Genomic DNA, 25,233 nt, shown 5'->3' on the forward strand with positions numbered 1-25,233 from the left:
TCGAATCCACAGGGACTTTGTAAAGACTGTTTGGTGTAAAAAAAGCAAAAAAGAGAATTGAAATTTTTTTAAGTTAAAAGTGCAAAGGTCAGTTTGGTCTTTCAGCTTTTATTAAAAAAAAAGGAAAAATAATTTAGTGGGACACGTGTGTTTTTTTAGTGTGTGTGACATGTTTTAAGTAGTGAAAGAAAAGAAAAGAAAAGAAAGAAATGGAAAGAAAAGAAATAAGGAAAGAAAAGAAGCGAAAAGAAAAGAAAATGAAGGAAAAGAAATGGAAGAGGGCTTTCAAAACAGAGGAGAAGAGGAAGAAACTGAAGCTTGAAGAGAGGAGGGAATTCAACGTGTTTCATAGCTAAGTTATGGGGTTTCAAACTTGGTAAGTAATATTTGTTTGTGATTAAGAAATTTGTGGAAATGTAGAGGAAAAATTGGAGGTGGGAACGTTTTTATGAGTGTTCTTCTTAAAGAAATCCTTTGAAATTGTGAATTTGTGGGTTGTTATGGTTATGTTCAAGAAATTGCTTAGAAGAAAATTTGAATTTCTTGCCTTGGCAATCATTTATACAGTAAAGGTAAATGTATTTATGCGTATCATTGATGAAAGAAATTTGAGGGAGAAGTGAGAATTTGTTGAGTTGTTGCAAAAAAAAAAAAAAAAAGTGAAAAAGGAATGTTAAGCCTACGAGTTATAAAATAGAATTAATTGTAACCAGAAATCTAAAATAAAAAGGGGCAGCTGGTTGAGAAAAGAAAAAGAGAACGGAGAGGAGGAAGGAAGAAATTTTGAAGTTTCGTGGGTTTTAATGGAGAAGGAAGAAGAAGATAAGTTGTTGAGGAGAGAGAAAAGAATTATTGTGGATTAGAATTAAATAAGAAAAAGAAAAGAAATTTGATAAAAAAAAAAGGTATTTCACGTGAGAAGATGAAAAGAAGAGAAATTAATTGGTAACTTGTGGGACCTACACTTGAAAGTTACTATGAAGGAGAAGAAGTGATGGTTTTAAATGGAGAGAGATAATCAGGAATTTGGATAATTGATTTATTTTGAAGTTACTGTTATTTAATTGGAACTAGTTTATTGGATAATTGATTTATTTTGAAGTTACTGTTATTTAATTGGAACTAGTTTATGTTATAATTAAGTGAAATAATTTGGTATTGGGTTGATATTTCAGGTTAACTGGAATTTGGAACGGCGTACGATCCGATTTAAAGGATTTGTGAGTAGTTACTTTACTAAATATTTTGGATATTATTATTGGAATTTGTGAGTGGTTATTTTATTAAACGTTTTGGATATTATTATTGAAATTTGTGATGGTTTATTTTAGAAATGTTTTTAGAAATATATTATGATAGAATTTCAAGAAATTATATATTATGTATGTTTTAGCATTTCTACTAAGAAATTGTGTTTGCTGAGAATTTAGAAATATTTTGAGAATTTATGAATGTTTCTGAGAATTTAGAAAATAACTCTGGTTGTTTGAGATTTTAGAGATGCTTAGAATTTGGAGAGATGTTTTGTGATTTAGAAAAATGTGTGAAGTTTAAGAAATGTTAGATTTAGAATGAAAGAAGCTGGATTGAATATGAGAATTTATAAATACTTTATTATTCCAAAGAAATGTTTGAAGTTTATTGAAATGATGTTAGAAAGAATGATTTTAAAAATGTTTTGGGAATAATTGTATTTGATAAGAATTAGAAATGTTTTATATTTTTAGTAGATTGTACAAAGTTTTCAGAAAGAAAGATTTCATAAAGACTTTGAGAAACTTTTATGAAATGTTATTAAGATCGAGAGATTTCATAAATCGTTTGAGAAATAGAATTTTGTAAAATGATTTTGGAAAGAAAGGTTTGAGAAAGTTAGAAAGAAATATTTTAGAAGTGGTTTGAGAAAGTTAAAAAAAGTTCTTAGAAATAAGAAATAAGAATTTTAGAACTGTTTATGAGATTGAGAATTTTATGCAGAAATAAGTTTTCAAACCACTATATTGTTGTGTCCAGGTGATTACCCGTATGCTATATGAATGTGTTTCTATAGTATACCTAGAAATAGAAGGTCTTTGGGACCGACTTCGCGCGTTGAGAGAATTATTCTACTGTGTATATTGAGATTACTCTATGCCAGTGGACCAGAAATAGAATTATTTTGTTGTGCGTATTGAGATTACTCTGCACCAGTAGACCAGAATAGAATGTGGATACATATGTGGTGTTGAGTTTTGTTAACCTATTTTAGGTTTGAAAAAAGGAATTAGATATGTATTTAGAAGGTGTTTTTAGAACGTATATGTTGTTACAAGTTATGTTTAGAAAATTTATTGAGTTTTTAGTTGCTCAAGTTTTATGAGATTTAAACGAGAATATTTGTTAGAACGGTTTTATGAAGCTTGTTTTAAGAACTGAATTTCAGTTGTTTATGAAAGAAGTTTTACGAGAATATTTTCTTATTAACCTACCACTCACTTAGCTTCACAGCTCACTGTTTATGTTTTGTTTTTCCCCCCAGACTGTACCTGAGTACTTGGGTATTTGAGTTTCAAGGAGAATTTAGTTTAACTTTTGCCACCCAGAGTAGTTGAGAATTTGCATATCACTTTGTACGTACATGTAGTTGTTGTAAAACTGTTATCACCCTTTTGATAAAACATAATGTATAGAATGGATGTAAGAATGGTTGTTCTATTAAGATTACTGTTTTTATCGTGCATCCATTCAGAGTTTGTTAGTCAAAGTTCAGGTCAAAGATAAATAGAAGTTAACCATTGACTTCGTAGTTAGTCGGGGTCTGTGGTCGGCGCGACTTGTTCTAGGACTAGTAGGTGTTTTGGGACGGGTCGTGTCAGACTTTAGATGATATTTTAAACTATGCTCGCAGATACCAAAAATGTAAAAACAAAAAAATATCGATGATTGTGTTGAAAGTAAAAGAAATATTATAAACAAACAATAAATTATTCCAACAGCAAACACACTTAGAAATGTTGACAACCAGAAAGGATACAGCACAAAATAGCGAAAATGGGAGTTAACAGATACGGAAAAGCAGGGGAGACATAACATGCTTTTACTAAATCGCAACCCACGCTCTAGCACAAAATCATTCATTAATGCTCAACTCGACATGGTTCCCTTTCGAGACACCCAAACATGGATACCCACAACTACCGTTGTCCAATACCCAAGCAATATACACAAGTTCTAAGCATTATTAGGGGACCTCATTCCTGAGTATCCACGAACCCACTAGAAAAAAGTAGCTAATCTCAAATAGAGCAAGTCAGCTACCCGTAAGCCCTCCCGGGTCATACAGACGCTAGCATACAAAACAGAGTGGTCAACAATGTTCAGTAATGATTAAGAAATAAACACAGCTCTATTTAATAATGAATAAAATCAGCTAGATTTTCGATTGTTCATTAGTTACATCATGTAAATCTCCCCAAAAATGGGGTTTAACTCATGGAGGAAGAAGAAAATACAATGGGTAAATAGAAGATACAACCCATTTCAAGAAAGAAGAAGAAGACCGAGAATGGAGATGACAGCTTGAAGCGGCAGCCGAATATCCTCCTCGGTCGTCAGCTCTTCCACGGAAATGGTGAGAGATTATTCTTCCTTGTCTTTTCCAACACTCTAAAATGTGTCTCTATTGGGATCTGTGTGTGTCGGCTAGGGTTAAATGTCCCTTTTATATCAGGTCTCGTTTTTAGGGAATCCAGTTGAAGATTGTACGGGCATGGTAAATTCCTGTGTCCAAGCTATTTATTGCGTTGTAAATCCATGCCTTAGCGTTGCTTCGCTACAACTCTCATCTACTTTGCCTTGAACATATTTCATCTACTCTTCTCTAGGCTTAACAATCTCCTCATACTTTGTCTTCTTTTTTCGAGACATGTGCATTTAAGCCAAAAAATAGGAGAGTTTAGCACAATTTTTAGCCAAAGCATTCAAGACCTGGGACTTTAGCTCGAAGTTTGGTTTATACGATTTTTTATGATGTTTAAAAGCTAAACCCGACACACTTAGACATTTCTTTGTACACCCAAATAAACACTAGAATAACTCTCTTTTTTAGAGTTATCACCCCACAAAAGGCAAGGGGAACTTGGGACACTGTCAACGCCCTCCGCCCGATTGGCCATCTAGGTAGGTGTAAGGTAGGACATTCCGTTGCAAAAGTTCAGGGTTCCGCAGTGAGATGCAAGCAACTAACGCCTAGATGGCCTCCCAAATGGGAAGACTGATTGAAGTGGTCTTGAGTGACTGAACCCACGGAACCTTCTCCCTCTCCAACGGGAGCACGATCGAAGGTGGAGCAATTGACGGGGAGCCTCAGGCCCCAACCCAAGGGGGGCTCGGAAACGAGGACCCCCTGGCGTCTCTTGGGCTCCCTGGAGAGATGAAGGACCTTCAAAATAAGCTCAACAAAAGTGGCTTCAAGCTGGAGCGACCGGCTCTAACGTAGACTTTCATAATAGCACCAAGACGTCATGTAGGTCAAGCGAATCCCAAGTCGGGATTGGATGAGAAGCGCTAGACTGGGTAAAGGAGGAGATCTTCAACCGAGTGAGAGCCGAGCTTGGAGCCGAAGGAGCTAGACCCACCACGCAGTACGAACCATCGAAGATCGCACAATAGTTGTTCATGGTCAGTATCCTGGCCGTGGAGTTGCCAAAGGGATTCAAAGGACCTTGCATCGACAAGTACGACAGGTCAGTTGACCCTGTAGACCATGCCACGTTGTATCATGACACCATGCGTTAGGTGGAATACATCAACACCGAGCACTGCCGAGGCTTCTCTGGAACCCTTATCGGACGCGCTCAGCAATGGTTCTAGAACTTCCTCCAACACTCGATCAGAAGCTCCCAAAACATGGCTATTAAGTTTGTCGACCAGTTTCATTACTTTTGCATCAACAGGCGCATGGAAGCCCATCTCGTCTGTGAAGCAAAAGCCGGGCAAAGACCTAAAGGCGTATGTCGCCCGCTTCACCAACGAACGACTTTAGGTACTGAACTGTAACAAGAGCGTGGACCTCTCGGCGTTCTCCCAGGGGATAAAAGAAAGGAATCTCGTCCACTCGCTAGGCGAGTATCCCTCCAAATCCATGGCCGAACTCACGACCCGTATCAATCTGCACATAGCGGGAAAAGAGCTGCTCGAGGCCCAATCTCTAAGCAAGAAGCCGAGCTACCCTGCTCGGAGGGACAAAGGAAAGCCAGCAAACCGGGCTGCCTCAAGAAAAGAGCCAGGTCAAACTCGTTTAGACACTAAGGCGGAACGGTCACAAAGTTACGGGAAATATACTCCCATGCACATCCTAGTGCACTAGATACTGGCTCGAATCGATGGAACCCCGTCAACAACCTGCTACAATGGCTGGAGCGCTCCCGAAGCGACTCTACCAAGAAAGACAAGAGCAAGTATTGTAAGTTCTGATGGGATGTGAATCCCGGAGCGGAAGCGGATTTTTGTTCATCAATTTTGAGAAAGAAAATCAAAATTGCAAAGATGTGAAAATACAAGGGAAAAAATTTTCCCTTACCTTTGAAGAACTTTTCTTCAATGGATTAACCAACGAACACCACCAAACGATCTTCCGTGCTATCCTCTTGGGTCTCGAGAACACGCTTGTGGGAGCGTTTTGTTTGGAATGAGAGGGAGAATTGAGACCGTGACCGACTGAAAGAGTATCCTTGCTTTTTCCACGGAAGAACAAATGTACAGAACTATTCTGCATAGTTTAAGCAAATGTGACGTGGGGTAAATCCACGTGTCACAACTTCCCACTCCCCTGCAAATTGCAGGGGAGTTTTTAATTAATAATTAATATAATAATAATTATTAATAAATTAATTAATTAAATCTAATATTAATTAAATAAATAATTAACGATTAATTATTTAAAATTTAATTAAATATCACATATTTAATTAAACTCATATATTAGAATCTTATTCAAATCCGTCTCTCTCGTACAACCTATAGTCGTAATGTACATCTTATGCACATTATTTTTAACCTATAGTTTTAATATGAATTTTATTCATATTAATTTTTATTTGAATCTCATTCAAATAATTTCTCTCATAATATATAGTTTTAATTTATAATTAACTATATATTATAATGTATCAATATACATATATTCCCTTCAGCAATTTGAACAGTTAAAATTCTTCCAAAAACTTGATCATCGTTTTACCCATTATGAGCTAGCAAGGGGACCTAATGGACCTACAGATCAGAAGCTCCAACAATACGAGATTAATCGGTCAAACTCATTGACCGAGTTAATCAACATTCGTTAACTATGGGTCACTCCACTAAAGACCCGCAGTTTCACTCTTCTCACTGCAGAATGTTTTCGTGTCCATGGATATCCAACCATTAATGACAAGTCAATCCTTCACGAGTGTTTGTAACCACAGATGGGTCAAATTACCGTTTTACTCCTGTGTTACATCTTGGTCCTTAAATACCACTGCTCCTCTAATGAACAACCCGGTTATGGTCCGACCAATAACCGGAACTCCCTCTCGGGCCAGTGAGAGGGTGGGGCCCCTTGTTCAAGTCCCAGAGTCGCATTTAAGATAACACCCATCTACTCCCCTAAGGTCGGGGAGGAGTGAATTCCATCTTGTGAAGTTATGTTCCCAACTCCCCACTCAGTCTCGTCCCCAAAATGGTAAGAATGTTGAGTCAGCGACTCTGGCCACTCTCATCCATACAGGTCAAAGGACGAGCCCTCACGGGCAGGAGTCCATAACTCACTTAGGATTAAGAATGAGTTGCCTGATCATCCTAAGAAATAGCAATTTGTTAGTTAACGGTGTTACATCTAAAGATTGGTTATTTCGCGGTCCGGTCTTATACAAACTCATTGTATAAAATACCCCCACTCGCATGTCTCCACACGAACGACCTGGATCGAGTCGTCTGTAACATTTACAAAGTGGGTCGTATCCATAATGTTGCCAGGATAAGGTACCCAGCCTTATCCATATACTGTAAACCCTTTAGGTTATTCACGGGACATTATCCACTCGTATATCAGGGGTATATCAATTATATACCCAGTATATCAAATATATATCCAATATACTGTCCCGGTTACATGATAATAACCTTGGATGTTTAGTTTATTGGATTTTGGACAATGCAATGCTATGAATTCAACAACAAATTTATTGAATAAAACTTTATTGAATATACATTTATTTCTACATAAATACAAACTACGAGATTAGGGCAACACACCCAACAAGTTCCACCGGGACCACGACACAACATTGTCGACTGTCGTGGCTTCAAGGATCAGCTCAAGTCTCTGGTCCAAAGAGGATACCTAAAGGATAGGTGAAGGCTCGGAATTAGGGCGTCGTAGGCAGAAGTACAAGGCAACATGGGACAACCGAAGCCAAAGTCCCCAAAGAAAGACGAACGCCCGTCGGCCATCCTCACCATCAGTGGAGGCCGGGCAGGAAGACATTCCAGTAAAAAGAAAGGCACTTGCCCAACAAGCCCGAAATGGGCTAGGGGTACACAAGGTCCTAAACGAAAATGGTCGAGCCAGGGCTGTCGGTAACATTTACGGATGGAGAAGCTGGCGTTCAGATCTAGCCACACAACAACGCACTGGTTATTGTCACGCGCATCGACCATGTGCCCACACACCGAGTGTTGGTGGATGGGGGGGAGCTCGGCCAACGTCCTTCCCTGTGGGTGTTATGCACGCTTGGGTAGGACTCCACGAAGCTGAAAAGATGCCCGTCCCCACTGATCGGTCTTTTAGGACAGTGGGTTTACCTCGAAGGTAGCATCGAGCTACTATTGCCTTCTCACAATCGTGATAGATACAAGTGCAAGTGTACACTATCTTTGCGATTGTAGTACGTAACGAGGTCGAATCCACAAGGACTTGGAAAAATATTCTAAACTATGCTTGAAGATACCAAAAATTATAAAAACAATAAAATATATATGTTGTTGTTGACAGTAAAAGAAAATATCATAAACAAATCCAGCAATGAGCACGGTTTAAAATGTTGACAACAAGGAGAAGCTTCAGAACAGAACAGCGAAATGAGGGTTAAACATATATGAAAAAGCAAGGGAGACGTACATGCTTTCACTGAATCCTAACCTATACTCTAGCACGAAATCATTCATTAATGCCCAACTCGACATGGTCCTCTTTCGAGACACCCAAACATGGATACCCACGACTCCCGTTTCTAAATACTCAAGCAATAAACACAATTTTTAAGCATGATTAGGGGACCTCATTCCTGAGTATCCACGACCCTACTAGGAAAAAGTAGCTAATCACAAACAGAGCAAGTCAGCTACCCATAAGCCATCTCGGGTCATACAGACGCTAGCATACTAAACAAGGTGGCCAACAATGTTCAGTAAGATTGAAGAAATAAACACAGCTCTATTTAATAAGAAATGGAAATCAGCTAGAGTTTCAGTTGTTCATCAGTTACAACACGCAAATCTCCCCCAAAAATAGGGTTTCGCTCATGGGGGAGGGAGATAAAGAAATGGGTAAAGAAATGTTATAGCCCATTTAGAGAAAAGAGAAGAAAATTGAAGATGGAGATAACAGCTTGCAGCAACAGCCGAATACCCTTCTCTGTCATCAATTCTCCTCCGAGAATGGTGACAAACCTCTCCGAAAATGGTGAAATTCTTCTCCCTTGTCTTTTCCAACACCAAATAATGTTCTCTATTAGGATCTATGTGTGTTGGCTAGGATATATTGTCCTTTTTATATCGGGTTTCAATTTTAGGGCACCCAACTAGTGATTGTACGGGCATGGTAATTTATCCAGTGTTTGGGATAGTTACTGCGCTGTAAATCCATGCTCCAGTGATTGTTTGCTCCAGCTCTGTCTTGAACATGTTTCATATACTCTTTTCTAGGCTCAGCACTTTCTTCATGTCTTGTCTTCTTTTTCCAAACTTGCTCATATAAGCCACTAATAAGAGAATTCCGCACAATATTAAGCTAAAGCATTCAACGCATGGGACTTTAGCTCGGAATTCAATTTCTAATATTATTCATGAGATTTAAGAGCTAAAATAGACATACTTTGAAATTTCTTTTTATAAAATTACCTAAATATTTACTAGAATAACTCTCTTTTGGAGACTTATCACACCCTCAAACTTAAAATCTTACTTGTCCCCAAGCAAGTGCATGTATTGCACCCCTTTACACTAAGAAAGCAATAATAGCTTGCACTTCAAACATACAGACCTATGTCTCGACCCTTTATTTGGTCAGCAACGTTAAAGCTTACATACTCTGTTATAATACTTCAGCTGGAGCAAAAAAAAGATAGCAGCTTAATTTTGTTCACATTCTAGAAGATGTTATTTTCTGCCGAGCTCTAACTTCCTTCTGCTTCCCAACCTCAAGCTTATCTTCTCCTAGAAATTTCTTTCTTAAGCCCCTGTCACTAACCTAAACCTTTAACCTTTGCACAACTTGGGCTTCTTTAACCATGGGAGACCAACCATTCCTAATCCTGCAGCCTCTTTTTGCTACGAATGCGAGTTATTAGCCCTTCCTTTATTGATGTTTTTTTTAAGAAATATGCTGAATTACAAGATTAGAAATATTAATGGTTATATAAAATTAGCTTTTAAAGGTATAAGAATTGAAAGTTCACTCCCTCAAACTTAAAAGAATGTATTGTCCGCAATGCAGCTAAGGACAACTAGAGTGTTTTGCTTCAACACGCCCCAAACTTAAAGTGAAACTATGATAAAAAATATAAGAGTTTTTGCTAATAGTATAAGTACATGAGTAAGGAAGGCGAATGCTAAAATCTGAGGGGATCTATAAGAGGTCCACGCTAGCTATACAAAGATAAAGTTGACTTTGGATAGATGACCATTGAAATTCCTCCCTAAGGTAAGCCCTACTTGGGGCTAGTACTACTACAGGGATGCTAGGGCATGGGCAGACAAGCATGAACCAAGGGTAAATAAAAGAAAGCTAGAAAATATTTAAATGCTCCAGTATCAATAGAAACGATTGCTCACTAGCACGTTCTAGCATCGAGACTATACACAAAGGGTAGGGCAAGAGGCAGATGTTGAGGACACAAAAGTGCTAACGCTTCCTTTTCATTAATTGTAAAAGAGAGTGGGGAGTTCACGTACTGATTAAAAGAAAATGAAACTACCTTCTATGCTCTCCTATTCTTCTAAAGAGTCGCCCGTGGGCTGATCTTCCTCTTCAGAGCTGTTGGATTGCTCCAACAGATTCTTTAATCCAACATGGGTGGCAGCAGATGTTGATATGGCCTCCACTTTCAATGCATGTATTTAATTTATTCGGAGCTATTAGAGCGGGATCCACTTTTTGGGGAATATGGGTCGAAGCAATAACAAGAATATTTCTAGTGGAACATCTTTCACAATCCCTAGAGTGGAGGCCATATCAACATCTGCTGCCACCCATGCTGGATTAAAGAATTTGTTGGAGCAATCCAGTAGCTCTAAAGAGGAAGATCAGCCCAAAGGGCGACTTTTCAGAGGAAGAGGAGAACATAGAAGGAAGCTCTGCCTGAACCACGAAAAGGAAGGGCATGTCGTGTGCCTCTTGAAACTCTTCGCTCGACTTCTCGCTGTTGGAGAGCTACATCGCTAGAGCCCGCTTCTTATTTGCCTTATGCTTAATCTAAGGCATGGCGAGGGTTAGGGTTTTCTTTGAGCACAAGGGAGAGAGAAGGGAATGGGGATTTTGAAGGGTACAGGGGAGACGGTTAGACAGAGTAAGTGGGAGGAAGATGCTGGGAATGTGGGCGTTAAAACGAAGAAAATTGTTCTCAACAAATAAGGGGTAAATCGCTTCCACGATTTTATTTCCCAAGATTTGAAAATCCCTCCTTAAATCATTAACTCCCCAAATCTTTTCTGATACTATTTATCTTCCCCAAAATTGTAATAATTACCTACCTCTCTCCACAATTGAATTAGCCGATTTTTGCTTTAATGGCACCCTGCATGTTTGCCACGCTTTAACGCTCCCACCTACCCTTTTTCTCTTTCTTCGTCTGCGACATCACTCCCATCATTACTGCTGTCCACCTTTTCTTGTAAACCACTCTCTTGCCTGATTTAAATCTTTTTCCTTTGCAAAATAAAAGTAAACTAACTTAAATTACAAGATAAAAAAAAACAAACTAAATATCGAAAAATAAGAAATTAAAATGTTGGAGCAATAAAATGATTTGACAATGCATCCTGCTTCGCTTGTTCCTTCTTGATCCTGCTCAGTTTGCAGCGAAGTTGTGAGCTCCGGTATCTCTCACCACGTTCTCACCATAAAATTGCTTCAGCCTTTGACCGTTAACTGTGAATTCTCTTCCTAAATCGATCTCCTGCACCTTAATAACTCCATGAACGAATACATGTGAAACCAAAAATGGTCCTAACCATTTGGACTTGTCCTTTTTCAAAATGCCTCGGTTGGATTCTTGTGTCATGTCATCGCTTTGTCTTTTCCTTATATATTTTGGCATTTTCATAAGCATTTCGCTTGAACTCCTCAAGTTCTAGAAATTGCAAGCGACGTAAGTCTCCTACTGTAGCATAATCTAGATTTAGCTTTTTAATAGCCCAAAATGCCTTATTCTCCAACCCAACGGGAGGTGGGATGGTTTCCCAAAAACCAATTTGTAAGTAGAAGTGCCCAGGGGTGTTTTAAATGTTGTACGGGAAGCCCATAAAGCATCATCCAATTTCATTGCCTAATTTCTCCTATTAGCCCTGACTATTTTCTCAAAAATACTCTTTATCTCCCAATTTGATATCTCAGCTTGCCCATTCGATTAGGGATGGTATGCTGTGGAGACTTTGTGCCTAATATTGTATTTGGTCGGGAGCAATGCTACAACTTTATTGATAAAATGGGAGCCTTCATCATTGATTATAGCTCTGGATGTGCCAAATCTTGTGATATGTTCTATTGTAAGAACTTAGGCGTCACTACTGTGGCAAGCGATTGCTTTGACCCATTTCGACACGTAGTCAATTGCTAATAAAATGAAGAGATGCCTGTTGGAATGAGGTAAAGGTCTCATAAAAATCCATGCCCACACACCGAAGAGCTCCACCTCGAGGATGTATGTGAGAGACATTTCTCATCTTTTGGAAATGTTTCCAACCCTTTGACATTCGTTACAATGTTGGACTAACTCGTATGCGTCTTTGAAGATCGTGGGCTGTGATAAACTTTTGCTGCTGTGCGTTGCCCCCCAAAGTATCCACCATAAGGTGCAGAATGACATTTGTTGAACACTTAGAGTGCTTTAGCATTGGCAACACACCTCCTTATCATCTTATCTTGGTAAATCCTGTAAAGGAATGGATCATCCCAAAGATAGAATTTGCTCTCGTGCAGAAACTTCTTCAGCTGTTGATTATTCAGATCGGATGACAATATCCCACTGGCGACATAATTGGTCATATTAGCAAACCATGACTCTTCCTCTTCCTCATTCATAACCTCGATGGCCAACAAGCTCATCCGAAAACGTGCCTCTAATTTCTGTTTTTTTCATGGAGTTTCCTAGACCCGTCAACCTGGATAAGTGGTAAGCAACTAAATTCTCTATTCCCTTCTTATCCTTGATCTCTATGTCGAACTTTTGCAGCAACAAAATCCAGCGAATCAACCGCGGTTTGGCGTCCTTCTTTGTCAGTAGATATTTCAATGCTGCATGATTTGTGTATACTATCACCTTGGATCATACCAGGTATGCTCTGAACTTTACGAATGCAACACCACTGCTAATAACTCCTTTTCAGTTGTGGTTTAATGTATCTGTGCTTCTATCAGAGTTTTGCTGGCGTAATAGATTGGATGCAACAACTTCCTCTTGCGTTGAGCAAGGATTGTTCCTACAGCATAGTCGTTGGCATTACACATTAGTTCGAATGGTTGCGTCTAGTCTGGTGCTGTTATTATCAGCGCATGCGTTAGAGCATATTTCAGCGTATTGTAAGCCTGCAAATAGTCAGATGTGAAATTAAACTCCTTATCATTTTCAAGCAAAGAGCAAAAAGATTTAGAGATTTTCGAAAAATCCTTAATGAATCGATGATAGAACTTAGCGTACCCCAGGAAGCTATGAATGTCCTTGACATTCACATATGGGGGTAACTTCTCTATTGCCTCGATCTTTGCCTTGTCCACTTCAATGCCCTTGCTAGAGACTCTGTGCCCTAGCACAATTCCCTCCTGTACCATGAAGTGGCACTTCTCCCAATTCAAAACTAAATTTGTTTCCTCACATCTTTGCAGCACCTTCCATGAACACTTCGACCACTGATTCCACCAAGTCAAAGAAGATGGCCATCATACACCTCTGGAAGGTTGCTGGGCAGTGCAAAGCCCGAATGACATCCGTCTTAAGGCAAATGTCCCATAAGGACATGTAAATGTGGTCTTCTGCTCGTCTTGGGGGGCTATCGTAATATGGTTATAATTATTTATTCTACAATGATTTTATAGACAATACTTTAAAATTTTTCGAGTGTACTTTTTCACCATATAGATAACCATCGATTTACGGATCTTGATTTAATGTTAGATAATATATAAATAAATGTTTAAGATATTATCATTTATTTTTTTTATTATATAATACGTTTACATTACGACCCCAGTTATGCAAACTAAACACAAATATTTTATGGTTCGATTGGGTTGGATTTATTATTTAATAATGATTATTTGAGTTGAATAAATTTACCATCTGAATAATTAGGTGGGGTCTAAAATGTACCTCAGCCCAATTCAACTCAATCAATGAACACCCTAATTAACCCTTGAAGTGAACAGTAACGGTGGAAAATTAACATGTAATTTAGAATTAAATATATATATATATATATATATATATATAAACCTTGAATTATTTTGGGAAATTTGACTCAATAGGCGTTCGGACCTTTTTTGTTTTTTAAGCGCCCTTTTGAAAACAAAAGTTTTCTAGTCATTTGATAATATGAAATTACATATTTACCCTTCATTCATTCTCTTTCATTATTATTTCTCTTTCTCATTCTTCAACTTCTTCTCTACCTATCTTTCTTTCTTTCCCATTTTTTCTCTTCATCATCTCCTTTATTTTTCTAAAGTTATACAGAAACTACCACTTTCTTCTTCCCTCCCTCTTTTTTCATAATTTTCTTCTTCCCTCCCACTTCCTTGATTTTTTTTCTGTTATCTTTTTCTCAAAATCCCAGTTGAGAAAAGCTAAGGGAAGTTTAGATTTTTCAAAATATTTAGCAAATCTCATAAAAGACAATGACGAGAGAGGATATGTTGCTGGCACAAACGTGAGACCCACCGTCGAAGAAGAATATCACCGGAAAACGCCTGGAGGGGGAGAGGAAAGAACGAGAGAGAGCGAGAGATGAGGGAGTGAGGGAAGAACGAGGGAGAGCGAGAGATGAGGGAGAGAGGGAAGAACGAGAACGAGGGAGAACGAGAACGAGGGAGAGCGAGAGAAGAACGGGGGAGAGGGAAGAGAGAGAAATGAATTTCTAATTTAATTTAATTACTTAAAAATCTATTTATAGAACGAATAATTATGGAATAAATTTCATAAATTATTGACGAGGGAGAGCGAGAGAAGAACGGGGGAGAGGGAAGAGAGAGAATTGAATTTCTAATTGAATTTAATTACTTAAAAATCTATTTATAGAACGAATAATTATGGAATAAATTTCATAAATTATTGAATTAATTATTAATTTAAATAATTATTAATAAAATTTGGTTAATTTAAATGAAATCATAAACAAAATTAAATGTAAATAAATAAAATGTTGGGTAAAATTCAAATTCAAAATTATTATCAGATTAAAGATTTTTTAATTAAAAATTTCAAAACGAGAATTAAAGAAAATAGAATCTCAATGAGATTAGTGTATTCATATTCAAATTTGAAATTTAAATCAAATTCGTTTAATATTTTTTTTTTCTTCCTTAAAATCTCTCCTTTAATCTCCTAAATTAATAAAACTCAAGCAAACTCAAAATCAAAACTAACATCACATCTTAAAATTACGTTTAATAATTAAATTTTCTAAATTTCAAAAATCCCACAATCGCACAATTTTCAATTTTAATTAATTTCCCTCAATTTGATTTTCCACATCAGGTAGGAAGAGAAAATAAAAAACCCACGTAATGATAGGGAGAAAATAATTAAATTTGAAATTTGAAAATGAAATAAAACTTAAATTACGATAGAATAAATGAGATTTAACAAAAGATTGACGAGAAATTTAAGGAAACAAATTTAGATTAAATTTTAAATTTGAATACCAAATTACTAAAATTAAGGAGATTGAGATTCCAATTTAGATAACGTTTTATCTCAACTTTCTCTCACTCCCTCACTTTTGTCGCTCTCTCTCGCTCAACTTTCTCTCACTCCCTCACTTTTCTCGCTCTCTCGCTCAACTTTCTCTCTCTCGCTCTCTCTTGCTCAACTTTCTCTCTCTCGCTCAACTTTCTCTCTCCCCCTCACTTTTCTCGCTCTGTCTCGCTCAACTTTGTCTCTCTCGCTCAACTTTCTCTCTCTCTCCTTCCCCATCCACATCCCCAAAGTTAGGCTGAACTTTCTTCTTCCCAGAGCTTTCTTCTTCGACAAACGACCTCCTTCGTCGATTTTGATGCACCCGTCGCTGGCGTCACTGGAATCATGGAGGCTGCTCGTTAAAAAGAAAAGAAAAAAGAGAGAAGGTCGAGAGATTTAGGGTTCTTTTAGAGTAAAGAAGAAGGGAACGAGAAACCCAAAGAAAATTTTAGGGAGGATGAGAGAAAAAAACCCACGTCGGAAGAGAGAAAGAATGGGTTAATGAAAAATGATAGAAGAAAAAAATACAATAAAGAGAGGGAGGGAAATAGAGTGGGGAAAAAGGAGATAGGAGAGAAAAGTGGAAGAAGGGTAAATACATAATTTCACATCCTCAAATGCTTAGAAAACTTGTGTTTTGAAAAAACAATTAGAAAACTTAAAAGGCGGGAGAGGATGTCTATTCCCTCAAATTTCTCAATTATTTTCCACGGGGATACTCGCGCTCGGATTCCCGTGAACGTGAAATTTACTTGAGAAATGAAAAACTGAATCATTTCAAACTTATTATTATTAATTGAAAAGTCTGACTAGGGGTTTGGGCCTGAGGCTATTGATCTTGATCTCTCAGCTGACCGTTGACTCTAAAAATGGACCACTCGCCAAAAATTTCAAAATTTCAACTTGATGCAGCTGGAAGAACAGTTGCAAAGAAAAACCAGTAAGGCAACGACGACTTTCCTTTTCGTGAGTTTTCTTTCCCCACTATCTCTTTTTCCTTTCAATTTTCAGATTCCGTGCAACCATGGAGGTTTCCTCAACAGCTCCTCCTAATCGTCCTCGAATGACTTATGACGTTTTCATAAGTTTTAGAGGGGAAGATACTCGCAACAATTTCGTCGGATTTTTGTACCAGGCATTGCGTCAATTGGGAATAATGACTTTTATGGATGATAAAAAGCTCTTAATTGGTGACGATCTTAGTGAAAAGTTTGTGAAAGCAATTGAAGAATCCAGGTCTTCAATTGTTGTTCTATCAAAAGACTATGCTTCTTCCAAGTGGTGCTTGAAAGAGTTAGCCAAGATAATGGATTGTATGTCTGAGACGACACATCGTGTCCTTCCTGTGTTTTACCATGTGGATCCTTCCCATGTTCGACATCAGTCTGGAAATTTCAAGAAAAGCTTTGATGGACATGAAGAAAAGGCTCCAAAGTTGATAGGCGTGCAAAGAGAAGAATACTTGAAAGAGGTTCAAAATTGGAAGGATTCCATGACAAAAATTGGCAACCTCGCGGGAGAAGTTGTTACACAACACAGGTAAAGTAAATGTCGTTTAACTGTCTTAAAATTAGAAATCATAAATGTTAAACTTAGGGATGAATCCATCTTTTATCAGTTGTGTAATGAATCCTCTATACAACAATTTGACACTAAGGGGACTTATAAAGTTCATGGACCTATTTTGTATAATCCTAAAAGTTAGGGACTAAATTTGTAATTTTACATATATGATATCATCTCTTTTTTTTTTTTTCTATCTCCCAATATTGACGATTACCTTTGATGTACCCTGCCTTTGGAATGCAGCTCTGAAGTAGATGTTGTAAAGAAAATCACGAACCAGATATTTGAAAGATGGCGTCCTAAGATAGCAACTTCAGACAAGAATTTAGTTGGAATGACACGTCAGTTGCTAGAAATGAATGTGAAACTTGGTTTAGGATTGGATGACGTACGCTTTGTCGGGATAGTTGGGATGGGTGGCATCGGTAAAACAACCATTGCTAAAGTCGTTTATGACTGCATCACATCTAAATTTGAGGGCAGTTGTTTTCTTCGTGTTTTTGGAGGTAGTTCTAAGCAATGTAATTTAGTGTCACTTCAAGAACAACTACTATCCAGACTTTTTCTAAAAGAAAACGTTAGAATATGGGATGAGGATTACGGAGCGGAAATGATTGAGAATCAACTATGCAGTAGAAAGGTTCTTCTTGTTCTTGATGAGGTTGAAGAAAAAGAGCAACTAGAAATGCTAGCTAGAAGTCCTGATTGGTTTGGTCCAGGGAGTAGAATTATCATTACAACTAGAAACAAAGAAATTCTCCATCAACCCTATGAAATTCTAGAATACAAGATGAAATTACTAGATGATGACAGTGCCCTCCAACTCTTCTGCAATCGTGCCTTTGGAATAGACTACATTGATAGCAGTTTCATGAATCTCAGTAAGGGGATGGTAGAAAAGCTTGGAAGACTTCCATTAGCTTTGAAAGTAATTGGATCCTATTTGAATAAAAAAGATGTGTTAATATGGAAGGAAACATTGAATAGGCTCATTAAAGTTGATGAAAAACATTTGTTTGAAGTATTAAACATAAGTTATGATGGGTTAGGAGCAGAAAGTCAGAAAGTTTTCTTGGATTTGGCATGTTTCTTCAACGGAAGGAGGACTGATAAAGTGATTAAAATACTTGAGAGTTTTGGTTATAATCCCCACAGTGAATTAAACTTGTTTACAGAAAAATGTCTAATTGAAGTTTCACATTCGAAGATATTGATGCACGACTTGATAGTGGCTTTGGGCCAAGAAATTGTGCGTAAGGAGTCCCTAACTCAATTGGGTAAACAAAGCAGGATTTGGCTTCAAGAAGACGTCGTTCGTGCGTTTACTATGAAACATGTAGTTAACATCATAATGCATTTATACCATTTCTTTCTTCTTTATTATTATTGTCTCTAAAACTTCTGCTATGTGCGTTCAAATGTCAGGGATTAAAATACACCGAAGGCATAGTCTTGAACTTGGAGAAGAAGCAGAAAGAGTTAACATTGGAGGCTAAATTATTTGCAGATATGACATGTTTAAGAATATTGGAAATTAGCAATGTGCAACTTTATGGAAATATCAAATCTCTCTCAAACCTATTGGCACTTCTCAATTGGCCTGGCTATCCTTCAAAGTGTTTGCCATCAAATTTTCAATCAGGGTATCTACTTGAATTACACTTACGTCATAGCAGTATTGTACGAATTTGGGATGGAAAAAAGGTTGAATTTTCTAACTTCTCTATCAACTCTACCTTCAATAACGTGAAAGTATTACTATTTTTGACTTATAGATGGAGAACTGTTTTGCACCAGGAGTTTGAGAACCTGAAGGTGATCGATGTTAGCGACTCGGAGTATTTACTTGAGACTCCTAATTTTTCAAAAGTTCCGAAGCTTGAAAGATTGGTTCTATGCAATTGTAGAAGATTGAATCACATTCACCCTTCCATCAATAGTCTCCACCTTCTCAAGTTTTTGGATCTAACTGAATGCTCAAGTCTAAAAAGTTTTTCATCAAATTTGAGATGCAAAAATCTCGAACGTTTAGTTCTTTCCAAATCAGGTGTTACGAGTTCTCCAGAAATTGAAGAGAATATGGAACGCTTGTGTGAGCTTTATCTAGATGGGACTCCTATAAAACAACTTCACCCGTCAATTGGGCGTCTAGTTGGCCTAATTAAGTTGGACCTAAGGAAGTGTATTATGCTTTCTAGTCTTCCTAATGAAATTGGTAACTTGGAGTCTCTTCAAAGTCTACTTTTGGGAGGTTGTATAAACCTTGACCAAATGCCACCCAGCTTGGGAAATGTACAACGTTTGCAGTACCTTGAGATTTGTGAAACTTCAATTTGTCATCTACCGCCTACTATTCATAGTCTGAAGAATCTTAAAGGATTAAAATTTGATGGGCTATCAGGTAGAATTTGGCATTCCTTGCTCCCTCCAAGCAATATACTGGAATCAGATTTGGGAATTTCTGGTTCGAAGTTTGGCATGGAGTCACTTGAATATCTAAGTCTAAGAGGCTGCAATCTAGTGGAGGAGGACATTCCCGAAGATCTTCACTACTTCTCCTCATTAAAAACTCTAGACCTCAGTGGTAATAATTTCGTACGGCTCCCAGAAAGCATCAACCACCTTAAGAATCTAAGAGAATTGAGGTTGCATGATTGCTTTAAGTTGCAACACTTACCAGAACTTCGAACAAATCTAGTACCCATTATCTCTTGTACTGAATCTGGAGCCGTCAGAAATTTGCCTATACCTTATCATCATGACAAGCATTTTATTCTCGAGTTCATCCCTAAAACCAACTTAAAGTTGGATCCAAAGGCTTTTGAGGTCGCTTTCTATCCTTCATTCTATAGCATTGAATATTAACATGGATGTGTAATTTGTCAATGATAAACATATCTTTTGGATTGCAGGAGTCTATTTCGGAAGGAGCCTTGTTTTCTTCTACTGATGACAATGCTGAAGTCTTGGAATGCTTTGACGAAATAAGAGAAGGGAATGTGATAGAAATTGAGCGCTATCAAATTAAAAATGATGCAAACAATATTTATGGGGTTGTCCTTTCAGCTTGTATTCAATGCTCTCAAAACACAGCCCATGAAGTTATTTCATTTTATTGCAAATTCTTAATTGAGTTGGGAATGGAAGAACATCCTAGAACTGGTATTTTACCATTGACCTCCAAGTTGACATCTAGAACGAGATTCTGGATGTTATTTATACCATTGAACTTGCTTCCAAAAAGCAGATTGCGTTTCAAGATTTTGGCTAAGGGGTCTCCAAATACCATCAATATACAGAAGTGTGGTGCCTCTGTCCTCTCCCACCAAAATGCTCCAGAGCTTTTGGCAAACATGTTCAATAAGGTGTATCGCACTCGAAATCAGGATGAATTCTGCACAACTATTAGAGAATGTAATCATGGGAGCAAGTGTAGTTGCGACGAGCCCGAGACAATAGACCAATATTGTTCAACTCAATATGTTGAGAATGAAAGTGGCCCATTTTCATTATTAAAGAGGAGCCTCAAATCAATCCTTCGAAGAACTTATGAGGTTTGTCTTTTCAGAAAATATATTATCATTCTCATATGATTTGTGGTTATAGACTCATGACATTGTGTATTTTGTAGGAAGAAAAAGATCATTCTTTATATTACTTCTTCCCACGAGGCCCAGCTTTAAGTTGGTTTAGAATCCAGCAACCCAAGGACACAGTGGCAGTGAAGCTTCCTCTAGATTTGTTTAAAGAGAAGAAGTGGATGGGGTTGGCTGTGTTTGCTATTTTTTCAGTACCTGGAAATTCAGAATATGTTCATAACCATACCTTCAACTTTCAAATAACCTCAAATGAGGATGGTAGACATTTGATAAAAGGCGGTTCATATTCATCCGGTTCATTTTTAATCCCTCTATCATTGTTACAATCTTCACCTCAAATACTATTTGTCACTTTCGAACCACGACATGTGTTTCCTTATGTTCAAGAGGGATTGAATCATTTTTATGTCAGTTTCATTAGTATTCCTACGAGATTGCAAGTTGAGTCATGTGGGGCTCGTCTAGTTTACCAACACAATGTGGAGGGCCTTATCAACACAATCATGGATTGCGTACCAAAGAGCAGAGAAGAACTCTATCAGGACCACAGTCAAGAAATTATGAGAGACTTTTTAACAACATATCATCGGCCTATTCGGATTCAAGTCCCTGCAGACCAACTAACAACTTCTACTTCTAGCGATCTAAGTGGCCGACGTGAAAGTTTTCAACACTCACTCTTCATGGAGAGCACCCAGGTTATCTCTCTCTCTCTTTCTCTCTCAGAACTAATAATTCAATGAGTTCTATACTTGATTGCATATTATTCTTACAGGACCAGTACAACATTAGTAAGCTTGAGGCTATTATTCATGGAAAAGAAATCCCAGATTTTTTCACCAGTCAAAGTATGGGAAACAAAGGAGCGGTAAGGACACCGGAGAGATTGTATTTTGCTAAATGCGAAGTAGGAGTTCTTGTGTGTGCTGTGGTGGTCATAAACAACCAGACAGAAAAACTCGAGCACGTTAAAGTGTTGGATCTTAAATGTGAATTTGGGGTTGATTCTCATGAAATAGAACCAGAGCATCACCTGTTCGTTCCTGCTGAAAAGCTTTTGAGTAGCTTTGAGTCATCATTCATTTGGCTCTCCTGCATACCACTTACAGAATTTAATATCCCATGGATGTGCTGCGATTACTTGAGGTGTAAGGTTAGCACCAATCATGAGGAACTATTCCATGTGCAACAATGTGGTCTACATCTGCTATATGCATCTGAAAGAAAAATGGTTGATAATTTACTCATATGACCAAAAGCTAAGAAAGGTACTGCTATTTGCTTTGCTTAATAGATATTGAAATGACACTTAAATACACTATCTTTGATCTTCCAAAAGTCTGCTGTCAAACTCTCTCTTTGTCTCTGTCTCTTTGCGAAATTGCAGGGATCAAAATACATGCAAAACAAAGAGATGAAAACCCAGAGTAAAGATGGAAGAAGAAGGAACCAACATCCAATTTTTAAGTGGTTGGACAGTTGCTCACATCCACTGTGCAAGGAGCCATAGCAGAGTTCTTTATTGGTGACAACTCTTGGAGGATTACTACACGCAATCTAAAAAATGCAAGCTGTAAGTGAATTTGTAATTTTAAACTTGCGTCCTCATAGATGGTGTGTGCTGGAATATACTTCAGGCTCCTTTACAACAAAATCAACCTTCTTAAAGTCAGGTGCGTCAAATCTCCCTCCTCACTGCTATTTGGAAATTCAATTAACTGAAGAAGTTAAAAGAAGTGCAAGAATTGGTCCATAGGAGTATTAATACTCATGAAGACTTCAGAAGTAGTGCAAGAATTGGTCCCTCTCCCCTCTGGTTGCACCCTCTGCTTAAGAGATGAGGAACCAGTGGACCATATCTTCCTTCAATGCTCTTTCACCCATTACTGCTGGTAGCAGGTCTTCAATACTTTTAACACACACCTTTTGCCTTCCCAAGAGAGCAGACGATTGCTAGTCCCTTGTTGGTGGCCTCTTAAAAAATAGGAAAAGAGTGTTGTGGAACTTTGCTACGACTGCAATTTTGTGGGATCTTCGGATGAAAAGGAATCGTAGAACTTTTGAGAACACTTGTCTTGACATTTCTAATCTTTGGAGTAATGTATAGCTTACTACTTCTAGGTGGTGCTACACTTATAGCAAATTCTTTTGTAACTACTTCTCTATGATCCTTCACAATTGGAAAACTTTTCTTCATTAGTTCTTTCGGAGGGGGTTTCCTCTACCCCTGCCTGTAGTTTGTTCCTTTTTTTGTGTGATTAATACATATCTCAAGTTTCTAAAAAAAGAAAAGAAAAAAAAAACTTGTGTACAACAAAAATTAGGTGGAATGGAATTAGTCTGTAATATCACCCTCAAGTAGCACCATCATGGGATCGCCCAAGTGGTCAATGAGGGCCATCGTAAATAGTAAAGAATTTAGAGAGAATGAGTTCAAACCATGGTGGCCACCTACCTAGGATTTAATATCCTACGAGTTTCCTTGTCAACCAAATGTAGTAGGGTCAGGCAGTTGGCCGTGAATAGTCGAGGTGCGCGTAAGCTGACCCGGACACACAAATATCAAAAAAAAAAACCACCCTGCTAAGTTATCTCCTCTTGTCCCCAGAAAAGTCAGAATCTACATAGGTAATAAGTTCCAGCTGTTGAGAGCTTAAAGTGTTGTGCTAAAGGTGTGCAAACTGGTTTAGCATTAAGCAGGTTATATCTTTTCAAAATCTTCTTGGTGTAATCACTTTGACAAATGTAGCTCTCCTCTTGGTCTATTTCTAGTGATTTCCATTCCCGAAATTCTTTTTGCTACTGTAGATTTTCTGTATCAACTTTCTTTGTAGGAAGATAGATTCTTTCAGTCACCAACTTCGTTTAAGCAAACATGGGTCATACATGCTTCATTTGAACTTGACTTTGGTAATATATTCGGTAAATCTCCCATACCAGCACCTTGGACATTGTTTTAAATGGTATAGAGACTTGTTTAATTTGCACACCAGTCCTTACCTGGTTGAGTCATGAATATAGTTTCTTCTAAATCCGTTTTGACATCCATTTATTCTAACCCCAATTTCTGACAAACTACACTCGTTAGTAGTACTCTGATTGATTGTGTGTTTCACCACTGGAGAGAAAATTTCAATATAATCCTTTTTTTTCCCTTTTTGTGTGAAACTCTTGACTGCTAATCTAGCCTGTATTTGATTCCTTTTTATCTGCCCTTCCCAAAATTTTCTTGAGTTTTTATGCAAAGAATCAATTTCATCATCCGTGGCTTTAATCCAGTGAGATTTTTCATGACAGTTGATTCCTTCTTCATATGTCTCTGGCTCTTCTTCACTTGTATCATCTACTAAATTGAGTACATAAGCTACGCTGATCCTTGCTGGAAGCTTACTTGTCTTCTCCGTCTATTTCTTGTTAAATTGTATTTGGACAGGTCATCAATTTGCATTTCTATAGGAGGTTCTTCTGATTCAGTAACTGTTTCTCTGTATTTTTTTTTTTTATTCTATGGTTTCAGTTTCTTCTAAAGATGTAGAAGTATCAGCCTGTTCTTTTTTCATGTAGGTCCACCTTAGAACTAATGTTGGCTTCTTTTTCAGAGTTCTTTTCAGTTTGTTCTTTGTCCTATATGAGATTAACCTCATATAGCATACATCTCACCCTTTTCATTATGGTCCTAACTCCTATTCATTCTTTATGCTATCCAATTCTGCTGTGGATTATAAGCTACTGTTTTGTGTTTAGTTATCATATTTTCAGTGCAATAGTCATTAAACGGATTTGATAGAAATTCCAGCTATTATCAGTTCTAAGTATTTAATCTTTCGATTAGTTTGGTTTTCCACTTCGGCCTTCCACTCTTTAAACTACTCTTTAAACTTCCCAATGGTTTGATCTTTCGACTTAAGCAGCAAAGTCCAGGTCTTTCTAGAAAAAGCAGCTTATTAAAGATAAAAAAAATATACCTGGATCCACTCAAAGGAGTTCTTGATGGCCCCCAAAGTGTGGCGACCCTCCTTGTTCCAAAAACAGTGTTCACAAAACTGAAGTCTCTTAGTGCCTTGTGTCTTCATGGTCCCTGTTTTATCAACTCTTGAAGCCCTCTTTCACTGATGTGAGAGTCTTGTATGCCACAACTCAATTTCTTCTATTTTTTCAGCTTGTGAGATTATAGAACGGTCTGGTAGAGCTACATCCTCGAATATATAAAGGCAGTTTATGACTCGTTTGATAACGTTTCTGTTTCTTATTTTTTATTTTCCAATTTTCTTAAGAAATCTAAACATTTTGCAACTAATTACGTTTCTTGTTTCTCCTTTTTTTGGAACATTCTCAAAACTGTAAATTTTGGGAACAACCAATACAAGTTTCTTATTTCTCGTTAAAAACATAAATAAAAGGATAGTGTTATCATACTCAGATTCATAGATGTTGGGCCCATGCAATCCATTTTTCTTTATTAAAAATAAAGAAATAGAAACGTTATCAAACGAACCCTTAGTCTCTCTCTCTTTCTTTCAGCAAGATCTCCATATTCTCTTGGCGTTCAAACAAAACTAGGCGAATTCTCATGACTTTACAGCCATGATTGCTCTCCATGAATACTGACCCTCCTTCCCATGATTTGTAATGAACGAACCACTCTTTTTAGGATGTCA

General features: G+C 37.6%; 1 protein-coding gene across 2 annotated transcripts; it reads left to right on the forward strand.

Moving 5' to 3' along the window:
* Window positions 1-208: 208 nt before the first annotated feature.
* Window positions 209-22,774, forward strand: LOC111012055 (TMV resistance protein N). 2 transcript variants are annotated; one of them, XR_015788828.1, is made up of 12 exons: window positions 209-376; window positions 1,176-1,220; window positions 16,261-16,350; window positions 16,422-16,949; window positions 17,220-18,312; window positions 18,402-18,680; window positions 18,774-19,802; window positions 19,889-20,530; window positions 20,608-21,273; window positions 21,351-21,843; window positions 21,963-22,148; window positions 22,245-22,774. XR_015788828.1 is itself a non-coding variant. In XM_022286083.2 (11 exons), exons 3-10 carry the CDS (start codon window positions 16,280-16,282, stop codon window positions 21,825-21,827), a joined length of 4,785 nt encoding a protein of 1,594 aa, XP_022141775.1. In that variant the 5' UTR covers window positions 209-376; window positions 1,176-1,220; window positions 16,261-16,279; the 3' UTR covers window positions 21,828-21,843; window positions 21,963-22,774. The 2 variants fall into 2 exon arrangements, 1 of the variants encoding a protein (XP_022141775.1); XM_022286083.2 differs by having other exon boundaries at window positions 21,963-22,774.
* Window positions 22,775-25,233: the final 2,459 nt, after the last annotated feature.

The sequence above is a fragment of the Momordica charantia genome, assembly GCF_013281855.1.
Source record: "Momordica charantia cultivar OHB3-1 chromosome 11 unlocalized genomic scaffold, Mcharantia_2.0 BLBB01000011.1, whole genome shotgun sequence".
Taxonomy (NCBI): Eukaryota; Viridiplantae; Streptophyta; class Magnoliopsida; order Cucurbitales; family Cucurbitaceae; genus Momordica; species Momordica charantia.